This window comes from Spermophilus citellus (assembly GCF_964194105.1).
Source record: "Spermophilus citellus genome assembly, chromosome: 11".
NCBI classification, from domain to species: Eukaryota; Metazoa; Chordata; class Mammalia; order Rodentia; family Sciuridae; genus Spermophilus; species Spermophilus citellus.
In genome coordinates, this window is record NC_138192.1 from 121,501,937 (window position 1) to 121,524,488 (window position 22,552).

Below are 22,552 nucleotides of genomic sequence, written 5' to 3' on the forward strand. Positions count from 1 at the left end.
CCAGCTCAACGCACTTCACTTGCCTCACCTTAGTTCCCTTCTTAGAAAAACAGGATATTGGACTATATGAACACTGGATTCTCCAAATGCTGAATGCTACAGCTTCTATTTTCTGAAGATTTCTGACTTTAGTTTTTTTGTTTTGTTTATTTTGTTTTGTGGCACTGGAGATAAATTCAGTGTTGTTTACATTCTAACACTAGAATTCTATGAGCATAACACGTCTTTCTTGCATTATTTCTATGCTATTAAATATTTCAATTTTATTGAAAAAAGAAAGAGAGAATCCTACTCATCTTTAAAAAGATCCATACATTTCATGGTAATTTTTAAAGAAATTTCAAAATGGAAAAGAAAACAAACATTAAAACAAAAATCTCTGAGGACTAAGAAAAATAAATATAAGCAAAATTCAAAAATATCTTCCAACCAAACTTCAACCCAGTACAAATAACCCTTCCCATACCCTCTTAAAAAAAAAAAAAAAAAAGAAGAAGAAGAAGAAGAAGAAGAAGAAGAAGAAAAGAAAAATAGGGCTTATTTAGCTTCTTTAATACATTATCACTAACTCTGGATTCAGCAAGCCCACCTTACCTTCTGACGCTTTTATCATGTAGCCTCCCTTATCTTTGGTAGGAGGTACATCGAGCAGCTGCATAATTCTGTCCAGTAGCCCATGGATTATCTCAAACCCAGGATTCTTGTTGTAATAAACAGCACAGAGATGCCTGTAGTTTTTTGCCCCTACATCTGGAAAAAAAACCAAAAGAACTGGTCACAAGGACACATTAACCATTACTAAAGAAACTGACTCAACACACACACACACACACACACACACACACACACACACACAGAGAAAAGAAAACCTATTATGTGACATAAAAAGAAGCATCGGACCTCAGGAATGCAAGTCCTTTTCAATCACTGAATTTCCAAAGGTATTTAATGGAGAGGAGGGGAGAAGAATCCTCAATGCGAGTCCAGTAAGGTTTTATTACAATATAAAGGACAAAACTTCTTTGCACAACACTTTAGCAGAGCCTTAAAACTCATACTCTTTATTCATGATACTACCTACAGGAAATAATCTTAAATACAAACAAAATAAAGGCTTCATGTAGAAAGACATTTACTGGATCATTATTTTCAATAGTGAAAATCAGAAACAACCTAAATAGGGAAATAACTATATAAAATACAGTATGGTTACTCATCAGAATACTATGGTGGCTAGCAGGGCGCAGTGGCGCATGCCTGTAATCCCAGCGGCTCGGGAGGTTAAGCCAGGAGGATTACAGATGCTGAGACAGGAGGATTGCAAGTTCAGAGCCAGCCTCAGTAAGAGCAAGGCCCAAAGCAACTCAGTGAGACCCTGTCTCTAAATAAAACACAAAATAGGACTGGGGACGTGGTTCAGTGCTCAAGTGCCTCTGAGTTCAATCCTCTTGTACCGAAAAACAAAAAAATATTATGGTGGCTGATAGAAAGCAGCTTTATGATAGTTTATCATAACAGAGCCAGAGTAAATAAGAAAAAAAAAAGGCAGTCATAAAGTTCAAAAGTAAATAATATTGTTTAAAGAACATATGAAGCAAAGTGAGAAAATGACTGCCAAAGTTAGCCACACACACACACACACACACACACACACACATTCACAATTAAAACATGAAAAAAAGCAGAATTCAAAAGTATTACCACAATAATAATTTTTTAACATGGATAAAGAATAGAACCAAAACTATGTAAATATGGCCATAATTCAAAACTCCATGCACAGGAGGAGGGGGAAAATACTAAAAAGAAATGTACCTAAATAACAGGTTATATGTGGGCAGTGATAATTGTTTTTACCTATTTCTCAATTTTCTATGATTTGTAATATATTATACTTAAAAATGAAAACAAACATAACTTGATGTTTTAAAAAAGAATTACAAACATAACTTGACATTTTAAAAAGGAATTACAACAATCCAAATGAACCCTGATGTATAACCGGATTAAACAAACTGGTATATCCATACAATCGAGTATTACTCAGCAATAAAATGAAACAAACTGTTGGTGGACTTGACAACTTGGATTGCTCTCAAAGGCATTGTAATGAATGAAAGCAGCCAGTCTCAAAAAGTTTCTGACGGTATGAGTCATTTCACTCATATGACATTCTGGAAAAGGCAAAACTATGGCAACGGAAAACAGTGGTGGTCTGCAATAGGTGTGGGGAAAAATGAAACTAATACTAAACAGCATGTGGATTTTCAGGGTGATGGAACTGTTTTAGATCACATGGTGGTAATTTTTTTAAAAAGTGCACAGCATATAAAAGAAGATTCAAAGACAACAGTATCATTAACTTAATAATAGGTATATAGACTTATAGCCTTGTAATAAATTCTAGAGATGACTGCTTTGACACAAACACTAAATGAATGTTGGTTCCATTTTGTTTTTCGTATTAGGAAAGAGAACCAACTAATGTCTACAAAATAATGTCTATCTGGGAGCATAGACTGAAAAGAGAATGCGGCCTCATTTTAGCATATACTAAGCAAAAGCTCTTCAACAGTATTATCACAATAGGTAAGAGCTACTAGTCAGAATTGACATAAAGTATATAAGACTTTCATCTGAATATCCAAAAGGACCTAGGTACTTTAAGACACTGTACTCTACTATTAAAGTAGTATAAAAGTGAGCACACAAATGGGGTAAAAGGAAAACTAATATTAACTGACAATCTACCATGTGTCAGGTATTTAGTACTTACTTGTCAATCTATCTATAATTTTACTGAAGTCACAAGGCAACTATACAAGGTAGGTATTATTATCCTTATGAAACAGGAGAAACAATAACTTGGAATGACTTAAGAACTTGCCCCAAATCAAACTAACTGGCTAAAACTATGATTAATTACATAGTTAATAAATTACAAAATCAGGATATGATCAGGATTGTCTAACACTAAAACCCATGTTCCTTCCAGTACTACATAGCACACAGATAAAGAATTTAAATTTAGATGGAGACAATATGGGTAAAGAGCCAAGTTATGTATGGCTATAAATATATCTACTTAATATAATTAAAGGTGTGCATTCTTTTTTGCAGTCCTAGGTATTGATTGACCCTAGGGGCACTATACCACTGAGCTACATCCCCACCCTACCCCCGTCTCTACCCCGCTTTTAAAATATTGAGTCAGTCTGCTAAATTGCCCAGGCTGGCCTTTGAATTTGTGATCCTCCTGCCTCAACCTACCAAATTGCTGGGATTACAGGCATGTGCCACTGCACTGGGCAAAGATGTGAATTCCTGAAATGTTTTTGATACATTATTTTGATGCTTATTTTCATGATTTTTAAGAATTCTATGTAAGCAAATGGAATAAATTATTTTTAAAAATCAAGTGAAGTCACCAACGGTATTGCAACTTATGGAAAGCATATTCTGAATTAAGGTTCTGACTAAACAGACATGGAGAAATAACTGCTCTTGCCATGTAACATCTTAGAGCATATTATGTTCAACACACTCAACTATTGATATCCCTAGATGGTAGAGGTCAGCGGCAGCATAGGGCTTGAATGTACTAATCCCTCAATAATTGTTTTCTGATAAATGACTAAAGCCTGGAAAAGGAATTAAGCACACCCAAACAACTAACAAGGCCAGGAACGGTAGGCCATGTTCTAAGGCAACACAGAAGCCAACTGCTGAGGTAAGAAAGTGTGCATCATACTGTCACTCTCCATCCTTTCTATTTTCAAGGATAAAGTAATCTGGTATCTAAAAGTTATAATCAAAGGTGTGAGAAAGAATAAAGATCAATATTAAAATCAGGCAGGAACAAAACCCCACAAAACCAACTATGTGCATAAACTTAAATGAGGGGCCTAATTCTACGGTAGGAACACAAACATACACAAACTCTTTCTCCTCCTAAAGGGAAAAAAATGAAATGAAACAGAACTAAATTATCCCTTTCATACTACTGACTTGCTTCTGGGTATTTCTACCATGTGGTACCCATTTGTTGGTGTCACATGCTTCCACTTTAACACACAGGCATGTATTCAAACTACTTTGTAGTTCCATTTTTATTGTGAGAGAATGGCCCAATAGTAATGCCACCATTCAGAGAGCTTAGCAACATAAACTGGAAGCCTTATTTTGGTAACCTTTGCCTTGGAATAGTTCTTTCTTCATCGCAAAATTATATAAAACTCACCTTTCTGGTAAGAGTAGCACATCTGAGTCAAAAACTTAGAATTTTTAAAAAGCTGATTGATTATAGTGATCAGAATGAAATTACAATAAACATATAGAACTTTAAAAAATTAAATTCTACTTTGTTTAAGCAAGGTTTAAGAACATTTATAACATACACACAGACAATTAACTACATATCTTTAGATTTAATTTTGTAATATTTTTAAGAAAGGCCACTGACTTTTGGGCTATGTACTAAATTCACCATAATAATTAGATTAACCTCATTATTTTGGTGCCCCCTCCCAACCCCACCACCGATTGACTACTTTTTCATATTTCCCAAGGGCTACCAATCCTTCTAGACTGGTTTCCTCACATCTTGCTATCATAGTCTCTCTTCTTTAGCTGAAATGAATTAAAAGAGAAAATAACCACATTTTCAATTCCATCCATTCCTCCTTAGAGAAACAGCTAGGTACAGTAAAACTTCCATTTCCTAATATTTCGCACTGAAAGACCATATTATATCTCAGGAAGTTCACTGACTGCACACTACGAAATAAGAACTATTTAAATTTCATGCCAAAGCTAGGATTTGTTGGAAATGCCTCAGTTCTTTATAACTCAGTTAACAGACCTCTTGTGTCATGCCATCAAACAATTCTGCTTTTTAAATGGGCCTGCCAAGTATGTCAGCCTAAATTATCCATGTATTTCACAGACTTCAAAGTACAGCCTGGAGAGGGCTGATCTAAACCACCAAAAGGAGGGGCAGCTAGCTACAGTTCTGTAAGCTGAAAGAATATGCCAAATGATTTTCTTTGAAAAAAAGAAAGGTACTTGATATCCCTACTATATAACGATTGCATATAATTCAAAATTTTAGAATAGGCTACCACCTGGTATAGATCCTCTTTCACCAAAGTACCAATGATTTTAAGTAAATTATTGGTATTTAGTTATCTTTAGCACAAATGGCACAGACTGGAAATGGGCAGAATCTTCAAGAGACTCTTTCCATACCTATTCTCATCTTCACCTAGAAGCCCTAAAGGTGCTAGAAGACCTTTAAAAGGCTTCAGGGACAATCAGGGGCTGATGTAGCATCTGAAATTAAAAGTCTGGCCAAGCTCAGAAAATACAACACACCACCTTATTTTAAAATCTATTCAATACTGGCACCCACAAGACTTATAATTTATATTGCAAATTTTACTTCTTTCCTAAAGCATTCCAATGCAACCTAAATGATTCATAAAAGCTACAAGCACCCTGTGATCACATCTAACAGAGAGAAAAAGGAAACTTGATATACTCTTGGTAGGAACAGATACATAAATAACAACTTTAAGTTCTTCTTTGGAAGAGATTCTGACAAGTTATTAAACACTTAAGTGTATATACCAATGAAGTGATCAATTCTATTTCTAAAATTATGTCTTTAATAGGGGAACAAAGACATTTACTTCAACAGACATTATTTTAGTAAAATTCTGGCAATTATATATTCATCATAACAATTTGCATAAATAAATTATATGCTTCCATATAGCCTTTAAAATGAAATGAGGTGAGTAAAATGTGTTCAGAGAGAAAACCAATGTACAGAACGGTACAGGTGAAATAAAATCCCATTTGTATAACACTAAAATGTATTTATGTATATCTACAGGTACATAAAGAATGTCAAACACAAGGCTGCACACACACAGACAAAGTCTAAAAACCAATTCCAAGTATAGGATTGGGGAAGAGTTGGGCACTTTACTTTTTAAGTAGGAAAAGAACAAAATTAGTCTGAATTAAAAATATACATTCATGAGAGCTTTTAAGGACATTACAAATAAATTTTAAATTTTTAAAACACAAGAAATCTCAGAAATAATTTGCCTTAAAGTGCTTCTATATTGTACTATATTATAGTATAAAAATACAGACTTTTCTTTTTTAACTAATGCTGAAAAGCCAAGAAACAAATGTGAGGAAAAAATCTATGACCTTTTCAATGCATGAAGGAAAAAGTTATGTCTTTGTGGGTTGGCTTTTATTTAGTTAGCATAAACCTGGAATGGATTTTTATCTATTAAAAAAATACAATATTCAATGCATGACAGAGTACATTATACTCACGTTAGCAGATCTTAACTATGTGGAACCAAACATACTAAAATAACTTTCTATATTAAAAATGATATATTTACACAGTTAAAATGCCATCACATATGTGAATGATGCTACTTCAAAAATTGTTAATGTCAATGCTCCTTACACCCATATTTTTTGAATTATTAATTGGAAATTCTACATGCCAAAAATATGAAATAGTGAAATTAAATTAATCCAGACTGATGACATAAGCCCTTTTCAGAAAACCACATTCCACATGTGGATGCTAGATAATCTTCCATTATTTGAGGGTTCCAGAATTAATGGACAATTTCTCAGAGAGGTAGTTCACAAGCCCATAGTGAAATGCTTTTGTTGAGCTCTTTATCAAGCTTACAGTTATACCAAAAAAAAAAAAAAAAAAAAAAAAACCCAAAACTATATAGATCTGGTTCATCTATCTACCTACCTACCTATCTCTTCTTATTTTTGTGATGCTGGGTATTGAACCCACGGCCTTACATGTGCCCCTATATTTTAATAGCTTAGAATACAAGACAAACACCGACTACATATGTGGTACAAACTGATAGCAAATGAAAAGATCAAACTCAATCATAAATGCCAAGAGAGTTTATTATGTTCTACAACAGACATGGTGGTCAAAGGAGGAGAAAGAAACAGAACCTTAAATATATATTGCAATTAAAAGTTTTTTAAAAATTCTGAATTTCCATCTTCATACTAAGTAGGGTATGGAGAAGTAGATCAACCTCTCATTTAGAAAGACTTCAGAAAGAAATGTGTGATTTTAGAAACTAGACAGTGATGGGTGGGAAAGCACAGTTTAAACCAGGACTGCTAAAATGCTCTGGAGAATATAGAAGTGTTCTGAGCAAGAAGTGAAGGCACAGAGTAATCCTGCTTCATAACTACAGCCCAGTCAGTGGTTAAAGGCCTTTCAATCTATTCCATTTACTATAACATCTACTAAAATCCAAAGAATTTTAAATGCAGTTGAAACCAAAATGCATGGCAATTTGATGATGAAGGTTCTCTATAGGGACATACCACAGGAAAAAAAAAGGGCTGGGGACGTGACTCAGTGGTTAAACGCCCTGGGTTCAATCCCCAGGACAAAGAAAAAGACAACTGGATATTTGTATCCTGCTTATCTAAATTACCCTCCTCTATACTTTACAAAGCCAAAATAATTCATCTTAGTTTCTTTCTCCTTTTCAACTAAAACTCCCTCAACCCAGTGATATGTCTTCTCTTGCCATTTCAGTGAGATTGTAGGCATACTGGCAGCTTCAGTGATCACTGAGGAATAAATTGTGATTACAGAATTCAGTATATGTTAAAGCCAGAATATTGGATTGTACAAAATATATTTGCTTTGCTGCTTGTCTGAGCAGAAAGATCAGCAATTCACATTTAGGTTCTTTGCCCTCCTATAGTTGATTCTTACTATTCAGTGCAGAGTTTAGTTATTCTTGACACTGAACAAAAAGAGCAAAAGTATCATCTACTGAAACCAACCATTAACTCACACAGCAGCCTGATATGGCAGCTTCAATGCTCCTCTGCTGAATTCCCTGTTATAAAGCTGAAAAATTCACCCCAGGCAGAATCAACATTCAACTTCTCGTTCCAAAAACACATACCACTTTGCCCAACCACGGGGATAAATCAGCTTACTCCCTTGAGTCATGACTATTTTTTAAAAATGTTGCAGCAACTTCAGATCTTGAGACTTAATAAATGCAGTAACTGGCACACCCTCAAAGAACCTGAACCTATCTGGTTTAGAGAAGATTTACTGAGTGTAAAGTATGCCTGAATCAGCCTCTAAATTGGCAGACTGACAGTCTCACTCAACATGGATGGTCAGTCAAGAGAGTACATACTAGAATAAGAAATGTCCAGTTATGTCAAACATGAAAATTAGGAGCTAGTAGCCATTCCTACAGAAATGCAGGTCAGATAGAATGGTGTGAGTCATGTTGAAATCCAGTAGATTCCATTTTCATTCTATTTTGGAAGATATGCTTGCAGACCTGAAATTGATATGAGGCTAGGAGTGTTGGTTTTTCTTAACATTTTGAAAAAAGTCAATAACCATTATCACTCCCTTCTCTGCATTCCCAGGGCACTTTGGACATTCTCTCTGATTATGATCTCAAAGAATCTACTCACAAATCTGTGTCTTTCAAGACTGGAAACTTTCTCTTATCCACTAAAGCAACCCCTAAAAATGAAAAAGAACTCAAAAATACTTTCTACTAATGTGCTGGATGAGAGTAGCTCATAATTGCCAAACATCTCCAACCTCTTTGAACCTGTTGTTTAGGGAACTACTTCCATCATTAAGATTTTGGGGACATTTTTGTGTTAATTGGAAAACTCCTCTCTTAACTTTTGATTAATTAGAACCTTTTCTTCAAAAAATTTAATTATTTAGGATGAGATGGCTAAGGTAAACCCAACAGATAAGAGGTTACTGATTTGACAGGCAGTAAAAAACGTGTGTGTCAATTCATTGAAAAATAGGAGGTAACAAATTCCTTCAAAAATAACATTCCTGTTTTCTTAAGTAAATTCCTACATTAGTATGTCTTTGTTTCTCATCCTACAAAGAAAAGAACATGACAGAAGAAAAACCAATTAAGTCTAAGGTTAAGATAAAAATCTGCCCCAATGCCTCAGCTAGGCAACATTAATCTTTTGGAGATAGCTGAGGCTTTTTTACCCATTCTAGAAAATTCCCAAAGATCAGGAAGCTAGTTAATTGGCCATCAGGACTATTAAAACCCTAATTAGAGCAACACTGAATATTGCATTCTTTGTAGCTGGAACTTTCCAAATGTTAATTTCACTTAATCCTTTTAAACAAAGTAAGTGTTATCATTATCCCCATTGTACAGGTGAAGAAACTGAGCCACAGGAGATTAAATAAACTGCCTAAAGAGAAGCGGCTGGTAAATGAGAACCATGACTGAAATGCCAAACACTGTGGCTATAGTGTCTGCAGAACCGTGATGCCGTGTTGCCTCTCCTACAGAGTCCTCTATGTACACCATATGACAGGCAGGAACCCACATGTACATATTTAGAATATACCATCAGAAAGGCTTCTTTTGTTATGAAATAAAATCCAGGCCCACCTAAACACAAAACATACTCCAAATACATTAAACCAATGTTTTCAAGATGGTAGATTTACTGAGTGCATTTACCTCCCTTCATTTTTCAAATCCTATCGATAAGATAGAAAATATTAAAGAAAATTAATAAACCAGTGTGAGACAATGGGCAAAACTAGAATCAGAAATTAAATCAATGTGGAAAATAGAACAGAATAATTTCAACTAAAAAAAGGTACAAACAAGACAAGAACTATTCTCCATGGTGGAACAGATTACAACAGAAAGTGAAAATCTTTCAAATAAAAATAATAAGAACTGGGTTTGGGGGGTAATCACTAGGTGAATTGTTTGAAAAAAAAAAAAAAAAAAAAAAGAATGAGAGACAGCTCTAGCACTTGTGACCAATCTCTTTTCAGGGGAGTTTCTCAAAACTTGGGCACTGAAGCCAGAATGAGAAGCAGAGAGGTCTATGCCTGTGTATTTCCAACACAGAGATTAAAAGAAAAACAACTAAGGCATTTCTACACAGAATGGCAACACAGTGAAGCTTACACCCAAACCTTCTTCAAAGCAACTGTGGGACCCCAGCTTGCTCCTTGCCCTCATCTTCACTCTGAGCTACCTAGTTGTGAACATGCCCAGCTCTGCAGAGCCCTTAGGGAGCCTGGCAATTAGAGAAGGACCATTGCTGAAAGAGTATTACAAAGCTTATGAGGAAATCTTGTGTAATTAACCTAATTTTAAATTTATAAACAAAAAGATCATCAAAGAACAAGACAACATAAAACTCAAAGAACTAAGTTGGAAAAAAAAAAGCCAAAGTAAACAGATAAATGTGACATTGCAATTTTATTAACAAATTTCCAGCTATCTGTACTAATGGAGAATATAAGTCACAAGAATCCTCAAAACTTTCTTCAGCTGGCACTAAAAATGTTTTCCAAATCTATTTATTACCCAAAGAAAATTTTACATAAACTGATATTAAAATGAACATTTATTCTCTAAGGATATGTCCACTAAGACCTAAATTCTGGCCCCATCTTGAAGTCCAATATTTTATAAAGCCCTGGGCAAATTACCAGTTTTGTTGTCTGAATTTTCCAATTTGTTAAATGGAACAATGTTGGAAAACAGACAGAACTGAATCTTGGATGGATGAAAAAAGTTAATTTTAGGGAAAGTCTCCATGTGAAAATCAAGGAGTTCATACCTCCAGAACATCAGTTTCCAAGATGAACTTGATAGTTAAGAATGATGCCTACTAGAATCTTTAAAAAAAAAAAAAAAAAAAAAAGAGAAAAAGGTCTTTGCTTCTGTCAACTAATTCAAAAGAAAACACTCCGAATCTTGCAGAGTTTGGAGTAAGAACCACTGAATAAATGCTGTTAGCATTTGATGTATAAAATTCAGGGAACCCAGGAATCTGCCAGCAATGCAGTCATTTGAGACACTACTCACCAAGGGACCACTGCACAGTGTTCCAGTCAGACTTGCATCAGAGACTGGAGACATGGATTTTGAGACAGACTTCTTTGACAATCAAGTTTAGATACTTAGTAAATTTATGACATGTGTATTAAATAACCACTGTTACTCCAAGTGATGGATCAAGAAACTTGCTATACTCAAAGTCTAAACCATACTCAAAAAGAACAAATATGATAAACATGCTAAAAAAATCACTGGTACAACTAAGCAATTACTGCTAAACTAAAATGACAAGATATCAAGTACATTAAAATGATATGTATGTAAATTATGTGATATAACAAAAATATTTCAGTGTTTTTCTTTTCCATTTTTTATATTTATTTATTGCAGTGCTAGGGATCAAACCCAGGGGGCCTCATACATGTAAGAATGTGCTTAGCACCTCTACCACTGAGCCTTCATGGTGTTTCTCAAGTTGAGGTTTTAATAGGGCTCTTCATAGACATTATTAAAATGTGTTTTCCATTCAAACAAATAAGAGACATAGTAATTAAATATTTGGACACTGATAGGATTCTGATTCAAAAATAAATCTATGGAACAATTGGGAAAATTTAAACACTAGGAAATTTGACCGTAAAGTGTGATAGTATTGTTGGGTTATTAAAAAACAAACAAAAGTGATGGTCCTTATCTTTCAGAAATATGAATTAAAGTATTTGCTGATGAAATGATTCATATTAAAATAATGTGGAAGCCAGGTGCAGTGGCACACCCCTGTTATTAACTTGGGAGGTTAGGCGAGAGGACCACAAATTTAAGGCCAGTCTCAGCAACTTAGCCAAGATCCTGTGACACACACACACAAAAGGTGAGGGATAGCTGGGGCTATAGCTCAGTGGTAGTGTTTGCCTAGAAGCACAAAGCTCTGGGTTTATCCTCAGCATTGTAACTAAAAATATATATATACATATGTATGGTGATTGGCAAGGATATGGATGAAAGATGTGTTGTTAACTGTTACAAGATATATGATAGATTCACAGGATAATTATACCATATTCTCTACTTTTACATAGAACTGAAATTTTCATAATAAAAAAATGCTTTAAAAGTAACAAGTCAAAAGTGACTCATTCCTACCTTTGGTAGAATCTTTTACTACAATGTCAGAGATTTCAAACAGTTTCAGAGGAAGAGGCATCTTCCGATTTGCTGCTATGGTCTTTAAGAGGCCAGGAAGAAGGGTAGTGCGTGCCACCTACAGGAAAAGACGCGAAATTGCACTAAACAAATAGAACCCAAACAGGCAGACCTGTTAAAGACAAAGCACTGAATCCATGGCTTCTGAGGACCATACTTCTGAAAAATGCAATGCCTAAAATTTTAAGTTAATTTTAAATTCCAGGTCACTAAAAGAACTGAAAATATTCTCAATTCCAAATTTATAAAACAAAAAATAATAAATTGATTAAAAAAATAAGTGACACACAAGACTGACTAAAAATATGACTGCTCTCACCTAAGGATTAGTTATTTTATTCCATTATCATTTTTAAAATGAAAGCTGGCTTTCAAGATTTCAAATATGTAAATTTTCATATCCTGCCCCATTTCAGAAGTAAATGAAGTAGATGACAAGAAATATCAATAATTAAGTGAATTAAACATGAATTAATCAAAGTTTTAAAAACCAGGACCAGGGAAAACATACATGCAATTAAAATACCAGGACAAGAAGGAAAATATAATATAAATATGTAGTCATTAAAAAATTATATAGCTGCCAATAGGCAGGCTGTGATGTAGTTCTTGGTTTTTATTCACTAAAGCGAATAAGAAAATATTTATAGTCATTTCATTCTTACCAGTCAAAGAAATGCATATCCCAGTTCTTTAAAAAAAAAAAAAAGCAAAACTTCACTCCTTTTGTCTGAGATAAATTTCTCAATTTATTTCAACATATGTTAATAGATGGGTTTTATGAGCAGTGATATGACATTATTGCTATACTCTACAGCAGCCTCTAAGCAACATTATTTTTTTTCTTCCCTTTTTATTATTGTAGTATACTATATGTAACAGTAGGATTTGTTGTTACATATTCCTACTAACACAACTGGTTTTTGGGGGGATGGGGGGCAGAGTACTGGGGATTGAACCCCAGGGCACTTTACCACCAAACCACATCCCCAACCCTTTGAATTTTTTTATTTTGAGACTGGGTCTCACTAAGCTTCTCAGGGTCTTGCTAAGTTGCTGAGGCTCACCTTGAACTTGCAATGCCTCAGCATTCCTGAATCACTGGGATTATAAGCGAGTACCACTGCACATGGCAACCACCACTGTTTTGCCCAAAACTATGTCATGAGCTTCTTAGGCTACTTCTGTCCATCTTATGGTCCAATCGTCACAGCCCTTCAATACTTAATTCAATCATATAACTCCCCCCTCAAAAACTATCAACAGCTTTCCATTAAATTTTGGAAAAAAAAAAATATGTCCTACATGGGGCCCTATAGGATCTGGCCTTGGCTCCCTCCCTAACCTCAACTGCTTCTGCTCTTCCTAGCTTACTGCACTCCAGCCACACTGGGTACTGCACAGGTCCGCAAGCTGGTCTCCCATTGTGGGGCTTCAGCCCTTGCTCTTTCCTCTGCTTCATGTGGTCTTCCTCCAGATTGACAAATGGCTATCTCACTTCCTTCACACCTCTGCTCAAACGTTCTCTCCTACAGAGGTTTCCTCTGATATCCCAACTAAAACTGTAGGCTTGTTAGATTCTACACAAGTAACAGAAATCCCTAAGGGGATTTGCTGGATCCTGTGCTGAAGGAAGAAAAGAACACCTTTCTTATCATTCTACCAGTAAACTGTGATTAGCCTTCAGCTTGGTCTTTTATAAGTACTGTAAACCTTAACAATGAGGAAAAAGTGTCCAAACCATTCACAGAAATGAAACTACAGTATGCCTCTTTATTCTAAGTTTCATTTTCCATAGTTTCAGTTTACTGTGGTCAACTATGGTTTGACAATACTACGCAAGTTTTAAACTGAGTATCATTCTGAGCAGCATAATGAGGGCTCCCAATCAGCTCCCTGTCCAGTGTACCCACTGTAAGAACCCTCTGCCCAACAGGCACTGGGAAGTTAGCTCAGTTATCAGGTTACCTATGGCAGTATGCATGTTAAGTAAACCTTCATTTTATTTAATAGTGGCCCCAAAAGGCAAGAACAGTGATGCTGGCAATTCAGATATTGTAAAGAACAGCTGTGAAGTATTTCCTTTAAATGAAAAGATTAAAGTTCTAATTTAAGAAAAAAAATACAGTATGGTGAGATGCCTACGATCTACAGTAAAATTAGGTATTTTGGGAGAAACAAAATACATTCACACATAACCTTCATTTTCAGTACACTGTTACAATTGCTCCACTTTATTATTAGCTATTGTTAATCTCTTACAGTACCTAATTTGTAAGGGGGGAACTACGATGTGAAGGAAAAAGAAATTTAATTTTTTGGAATGTAAACAAACTTTTTTTTTTCTTTTTGTGGAATGGGGATCAAACCTAGTGCCTTCTACATGCTAGGAAAGCACTATACCACTGAGCTACATCCCTGGCCATTTTTACTTTTCATTTTATTTTGAGATAGGGTTTAAGTTGTCTAGGCTGGCCTTGAACCTATGATCTTCCTACCTTAGCCTCCCAAACATCTGGGATTACAGATACTTGCCACCATGCCCAGCTAGACAAGCAACTTTTGAGACAGCTTTTCTTAAATTTTAGTTTACTTCATAGTAGACCTATGTGCTTAGTTAAAAACAGCAATACAAAAAAATTAAGTTGGGGCTGGGGATGTGGCTCAAGCAGTAGCGCGCTCGCCTGGCATGCATGCGGCCCAGGTTCGATCCTCAGCACCACGTACAAAGATGTTGTGTCCACCGAGAACTAAAAAATAAATATTAAAATTCTCTCTCTCTCTCTTTAAAAAAAAAAATTAAGCTGAATCGAATCAAGCTTCCAGAGTTAACTACCAGTTTACAGAAAATACAGGAACCACTAGAATATATTCAGCAAATCCTAAATGTGGGAATTCTACAAGCCAAAGGACCCAGTTTCTTCAACAAATTGAAAGGGCGGGCTTCAGGAAGAAAAAAAAAAGTGGATGGGCAACCTGCAGAATAAGACTTGAGAAGCACATCAATCTATCTTGATGCATAAACCTCATTTGAATACCAACTCAAACTCAAAAAAAAAAAAAAAAAGATGACTGGGAAAACTTCAACAGGAAATGGACATTTCAGGATACAAATTAATTTGGGGGGAAGAGAAATAATATTCTATAATTTTATTTACAATGATTAGAATGAAATTTTACATATTTTACCTAAATAATATTTTTCTTGTCTTGTCCTTTTTTTAAACAATATCTATTATGAGAAATAAATCCAAGGTTTAGAATAATGCAGGAAAATTCTGTATAAGACCATGAACAATTTTCCCCATTTAATTTAACTAAAAATAAATGTAAACCTATTAGCCATACTAGAAGTGGTAGAATATATATGCTGGCAAAGCAGAGGTAAAATATAGATATCTGTCAAATCTAAAAGATAATCTCTCATCTCTAATCATCTCTAATGTATTCTATGCCAAAATGGTGCCTCTTAAGCTAAACCACAACTATGTATAGTGAGACAGTACACTGATGATTAGTTTCCCTCCACTTACATAAAATAGATAAGCCAGAATATAAATCCTAAAAACCATAGCAGTTACCACATTTCAAGAAATCTACCATGCCTGACAAATGAAAAGAGTGTGTGTATAGCGGGAGGGGGGGGGGGGGGTTCACATTTGAAATAAGCAAATAATAAAAATGTACTTAAGATTTACTGAAAAATCATTCTATGCAAATATTAGTCTAATTTGCCACATTAGTGTGTAGTTGTATACATAAAATGTGGTGTTTTTTTTTTTTTGTTTGTTTGTTTGTTTGTTTTGTGGTGCTAGGGATTAAACCAAAGGCCTTGTGCATGCAAGGTAGGTACTCTACCAACTGAGCTATATTTTTAGTCCCAAAATGTGGAATTTTTAAACTAACCCAATGCCCTACTTTTACATAAATGTAAACTAAAGCCTGAGCTCAGGTTGTGGCTCAGTGGTAGAGTGCTTGTCTAGCACATGGGGTACTGGGTTCAATCCTCAGCATCACATAAAAAAATGAAATAAAGGCATTGTGTTCATCTACAACTAAAAGTATTTAAAAAAGAAAGAAAAAGAAAATCAAGGTCCAAAGAAACTAACTAAAAATCAAAGAGTTCATATATTATTTATGATAGCATTAACTTTCCTAAAAGCAGATCCTTCTAGTTCTAACATTCCTCCTAATTCTAGAAGCCTGGGTTAAAAAAAAATATAAAAGAAAAACGAGGTGAGAGTGCCTTGATATAAAAGAGATAGGGACTATTGAAACTTAATAAGCAAAGACATTATAACCTTGAAATTCCCTTTTAATAGTTAATATCCCAAACTATAATATAAATCACTTAACATTCTCTATTAAAGTAGTATTATTCTCATTTAAATATTCTTAAACTCTATATGAAACTGCCAATAAGGCAACTACAATGAAAAACAAAGCAGCACAGTCAAGAACTGATTTAATAGCTAATTTCAAAATGAATGACTTATGGAGGTATTAGATAACTGGTGTTGATTCATTTATCACAGATATATGGAAAAGAGATGAAAATCTGACAAGAGTATACAAAATATCAATTATAAAATGGAAATTTCAGTTAAGAGAGACTGAACCAGATCTGTAAAAAAAAAAAAAAAATGCAAAAACTATAATCAAAAGATTAGAAGTGTTAGGGTTGGGGATGTAGCTCAGTGGTAAAGGACTTGTTTGACTTACATAAGGCCCCAGAACCTTAAAAAAAAAAAAATACATATATATATATATATATATATATATATATATATATATATGGAAATATAAAGAGAGAGAAAGAAAGTTTAAGAAATTTAGGTACTGGTAGCTCTGTGGTAGAGCATCTGTTTAGTATGTGTAAATACCTGGGTTTGATCCCACCACATACACATATGTTAAGAATTTTGATTCGCAATGCATGTAAGAATCAACTATAAACTTAGATCTAAGAAGAGACTATTAAAAAATTCTGATTTCACCACTGGAGGCATAATAACCAAGGAATTTTTCTAAATAATGTACTAATTCTCAGTTCTTACACAAATTCTTACATACTTAAAATTTTACCTGAAACTCAGCTGTTTTAGGGTTACTTATGTGGACTGCCTTTGTTGCAGAGATATCCAAACCAAGTTTATCAGCAATATCTTCTTGGGAGCACTAAAAAGCACACACACACACACACACAAAATACATTAATATGGAAAATGAATAAATGTAACTTAAAAAGGAATGCTATCAGTCAACCTGCAATGGTCTCAGCAATTTATATTCTCTATATGTAAGTTTTAGTAATTAATTCATCAATTTCAGGACCAAAGAATATATAATTTAACATTAATAATTCTGTTATGATGAGTTCTAGCCAGGATATGCAGCTAAAGTAAATTTTTCAAGTGGAGATGGTAGTAAAACCTATACCCAGGTCCTTGCTAAGCTAGCCTCCCATTTATCTTTCTAATCTCCTAATTCCCTGGTCCATACCCTCCTGAACCTTATACTTTTTTTTCCCTGCCTTTACTTGAAATGCCTCCCATCCCCACATGCAGCCATTCCCTGAAGCTCTATTTAAATGACCTCTTTTCCACTTCTTCCACAAAAATGTCCCTAATGATTCCAATCAGAAATTCTCTCTGCCTCCTTGGAATTTCCTATGACTTTCTGTTTTGACTAGCAATGAATGTAAATCTTGCTGAATCCACTCTGTGTACAGAATGGTAGAACTGGAGAGAATTCAAGTGGCCTGAATTCTGCCCAAAGTTTTTCTTTTTCCTTTTTTTTTTTTTTTATAAATTTTTTTTTTAAGAGAGAGTGAGAGAGGAGAGAGAGAGAGAGAATGAGAGAATTTTTAATATTTATTTTTTAGTTCTCGGCGGACACAACATCTTCGTTGGTATGTGGTGCTGAGGATTGAACCCGGGCCGCACGCATGCCAGGCGAGTGCACTACCGCTTGAGCCACATCCCCAGCCCTGCCCAAAGTTTTTCTATCATTTAATTTCCCTGCACCTGCTTGATAAAGCTCATGGTAGCAAATTGCTAAGTACCCTTGCATCAAAAAAAAGAAAAAAGAAAATGTTTGTCCACCTTAGAAACCAAGACAGCAGGCAAAAGTTATGAAAATAAAACCAACTATTAAGATACATCAAGCCCAATAATAAATGAGATAAGAAGATAATGCATTCTCACTGCCTGGCAGAGAGTAAACGATCGCCCATTGTACTGCTCTACAAAACAGTTTTCAAGGAATAATTGGCATGTATATCACTCAAAATAAGGGGGGGAGGTAAAAAAACTGACATGGTAAAAAGAATTCATTTAATGCCAAAGCCAGCTCTAGTGACTCCTATCATGCTCTCTTGGGAAAGATCCCAAAGCCATGTCCAAGCCTAGCAAAGAAGAACTCCCTGATCTGCTTAGACTGCAGAGGTAGAAAATGGTAAATGGATATTTAGTTTTAAAACTGAGCCAATCTTAAAAGAAAAACATTACTACCAGTATGCAGATATAGCAAAATCATAATGATGGGATATGAATTGCTTACTATACTTGGGTACTCAAGGAATAGAAGAATGGTCTTGGGCCAGGTGCAGTGATGCACACCTGTAATCCCAGTGGCTCAGGAGGCTGAGGAAGGAAGATCATGTGTTCAAAGCCAACCTCAGCAAAAAGTGAGGCAGTAAGCAACTTGGTGAGACCCTGTCTCTAAATAAAATACAAAATAGAGCTGGTAATGTGGCTCAGTGGTCAAATGTTCGAGTTCGATCCCTGGTAACCCCCTCCTTCGCAAAAAAAAAAAAAAGAATGACTGTCACTCTTGTATTAAACCGTATGTAACAATACAGGCCATCTTAACTCAGTGATGTTTAGGTTTCCTTATAAAATGTGTAACTTTTCAAACACTGAACTCCAATGGTGAAAATCCTACAGGAAAACTGTTATTTGAAATCTGAAACACTCTAGCACCTCTCTTTTCCTCCCGTGACAAACAACAAATGTATTAAAAAGTGACTCTGGACAACCAAACAGGCTAATATGACAAGTGTCTCTAGTATGACAATTCAGTCACTAGCTTTGGATGAAAAAACAGGCCTGGGCTGGAATCTGGTCCACAGTCAACTGACAACAGGGAGTGGGATGAGTGACTCTCAAATTAAGCACTGTGGAAGACAGAAAGGCCTACTACACAAGGCTGAGAGAGAAGAAACGGAATTTTGTACATAAAGCCTTAGCATAGGGTAAACATTCCCTGCAGTTACTTGTGGAACTCAGCTTATATGTTCTTCCAAAGATACTCTAAGCTACATAGTTACATCAGAATGCACCACTAACATAGAAGGGCAGGGAAAACTAATGCCAGAATTTTAACAGCAATTAGATCTGGGAAGGAAAACAGGATTAAAAGTAGGGAGGGGAACTGTCATAGGTTTACTCAATGGGATCTGTGAAGTCCAAATCCATCAATAAGAGAATTTGTTGATTCCTATGCCACTTGCATATTTAAAAAAATGGGGAGAAGGGAAGAATAAAAGTTCACTGAATTAGACAAAGGGGAATGAAAGGAAGGGAGGAGGATGGGAACAGGAAAGACAGGAGAATGAATCAGACATAACTTTCCTATGTTCATATATGAGCACATGACCAATGTAACTCCACATGATGTACAACCACAAGAATGGGAAGTTATACTCCATGTATATATATCAAAATATATTCTACTGTCATGTATAACTAAAAAGAACAAATTAAAAATTTTTTTAAAATATGGGGCTGGGGTTGTGGCTCAGCGGTAGAGCGCTTGCCTCGAATACACGAGGCCCTGGGTTTGATCCTCAGCACCACATAAAACTAAATAAGTGAAATAAAGGTATTGTGTCCAACTATAACTAAAAAATAAATATTTAAAAAACTTTAAAAAATAAAAAGTACACTTCTCAGTGTTATATTTTATATTTCCCTTTACATAAAATTGTAGATGCTCATGACTAGAACATGTGTGTGCCTGATTTGAATGGCATGGTGCCAGGAGACAATGGTAATGGCTCTAGGAATCCAAAGGCCAGGACTGTAGTCATGGTGGTGCTGTTGTGGAAAATGTGTTAGGTACTTAGGTCCTCTTTCAGTTTCAGGCTTCCTTGCTGGCATAATGCCTAGCACATGACACATGTTCAACAACTATTGAAGGAGTGACTACTGACTCAGAAAAATCAAGGCCTAAACTAGAAAATCTAGGCAGTCTCTGAAATACTCTAAAAGACTGAGAATTTCAGGGCTGGGACTGAGTTGGGGAGCAAGAAGTAGCTCCTCCCTAAGGTTAAACTGAAACTTGAATGCTCAAAAACTCCACCACAGGTACCACAGAAATACTCAGCAACAGGAAAAAAGCCTACAAATTGCATACATATTTTATTCTTTTAAATGGTCAATCTGGTAAGGGAGGGAGATTTCCTTCTGATTTTGTAATAAAATTCATTTCCTGATTTAGGCCTTTTATGTCAGCTTTTCAACTCAAAGCAAATGTTTGTGAACATGTTCAAAGACAAAGAAATAAGTTTAATGTGGAACAGTCCACAAGCTCTTAACCAGGGCGGCATCTAGTGGGCACAGCCACAACCAAATTAAGACCAAATATTCTAACTTCATAAATTTGGTTATACAATTCATTATGAACCCTCAACACTTACATGAAACTATAAAATATTTTGTCATCTGTCACTTAAGGCAATATTTCTAGACTTTTATGTTTTTCCTATGATTATATACAGAAACCTCTCAACATTCTTTTAACTGTTCAATCTCTAGTAACAAAGGTATTCTTTTATAGTCTGGAAATTTTAGCAGTCTAGATTTAAAAACTCATTTACAGAATCACAGAACAAATAATTTAGTCAAAATAAAAAAAAATCAGCTGAGCAGAAAAGGCACGTTTTAAGACATACCAGAGCAAAGGTAAGTGCTTCAGTGAATCCAGCTGCTGCCATGTCATGTCTGAGAAGTTCAGTGAGCTTATTAAGAGGAAACTAGAAAAAAATTCACTTTATTTCACCTCAATAATATCTCCATTTTTAAAATAATACATTTATATTGAACATGTCATTAAAAGCAAACAACCCTCACCCTATCCCTACACACATTAATACCCCACTATCTATATAGATTACACCCTGTCCCCAACCCACATCTCCCACACACAATTCTGCCTTCAGGCCCACATTGAGAAAATGAATTTCCTAGTCTGATTCAACAAGGGCTGTATTCTCAAAACCTGTCTTTCTTCAAAGAACTAGTCATCACAGGTTTTCAACTTACTCTAATCATTTGGGCATCTGTTTTGTATCCTTTCCATAGCAAATGCTTCTCATAGCAAAGCATGTCCAAATACTGCTTAATTCTTATGTTCTGTTTTTCTCAAAGCCTTCCTGGCATTCAATAATCAGTTTCTAACAATAAGGAGTGTTTATTTAAGGGTGCAATCTTACTTGATTAGCTATGGTGTATGTTTTTGGGAGAGTCATCTGAATGTTGTTATATCCATAAGCAATAGCTGCATCTTCTACAATATCACACGCATGGATAATGTCAGCTCTGGTTGGAGGGATTTCAATCTCAATCTGATTCCCATCACCTATGACTTCTGACTTTAAATACATCCTGGTCAGGAGCTTGGCAAGATTTTCTGGAGTTTCTCTGAAAAAGGAATGTACAAACCATAAACTTTTCTGGATTATGTAAAACATGTTTACATTTTGATTTAAGATAACGCTACTACCTGAAACCATGACTTTCTTTTTGAATCCTATTAGACATTAGACATCCTAACTGATGCCATCTCATTTTTTAACTTACTCCGAACAATAATCAAAATCCTCTCCAAGCATTCTTTCAGTAAAAATTAAATAGCCTTGTATGAAGTTTGTACATGTTACACATGAAGTAACAAAGGAATAAATTAATGACTTGATAAACAAATTGAGAGAGCCTAATTCCAAAGCTTTCTCCAACAATAAGTAAATGAAGTTTTTAAAACATACCTGATTCCAACTTTCTTGTTAATAAGATCAGCTCTAACTATCTCCTTTCGGTAAGCCAGTTCCTTAAAGAGAAAAGAGTTTGAAAGCTTAAATCATTTCCCACTGGATATAGTTTTAGACTCTTTCTAATTCAATTAGTTGTTGTTGCAGCTTTATTACCTTGCCAACAAAGTATCTTTAGAGTCACATATTGAAAATAAACTTGATGTTTTAAAAATTATTACAGAAAAACAAATTGCTACATTACATTCTTATATGAACATTCTACTTGCTAGATGATTTGTACTACTTGTGCCAAACATTTTTCTCTTTAGATGCTTATTCCACATTCCCTACAGTAAAACATAGCTGCATTACATCATTTCCAAGATGTTTATAAATCCTAATA

The 22,552-nt window shown here is 35.0% G+C and overlaps 1 protein-coding gene across 1 annotated transcript in view; it reads right to left on the reverse strand.

Moving 5' to 3' along the window:
* Window positions 1–22,552, reverse strand: part of FARSB (phenylalanyl-tRNA synthetase subunit beta) — a 79,759-nt gene that overhangs the window by 19,591 nt on the left and 37,616 nt on the right. The window contains exons 11-16 of the mRNA XM_081261873.1: window positions 22,165–22,226; window positions 21,613–21,820; window positions 21,073–21,153; window positions 17,202–17,294; window positions 12,057–12,174; window positions 595–750 (exon numbers count right to left, since the gene is read on the reverse strand). Coding sequence (XP_081117999.1) covers window positions 595–750; window positions 12,057–12,174; window positions 17,202–17,294; window positions 21,073–21,153; window positions 21,613–21,820; window positions 22,165–22,226 — 718 coding nt within the window. The remainder of the gene's footprint in view (window positions 1–594; window positions 751–12,056; window positions 12,175–17,201; window positions 17,295–21,072; window positions 21,154–21,612; window positions 21,821–22,164; window positions 22,227–22,552) is intronic.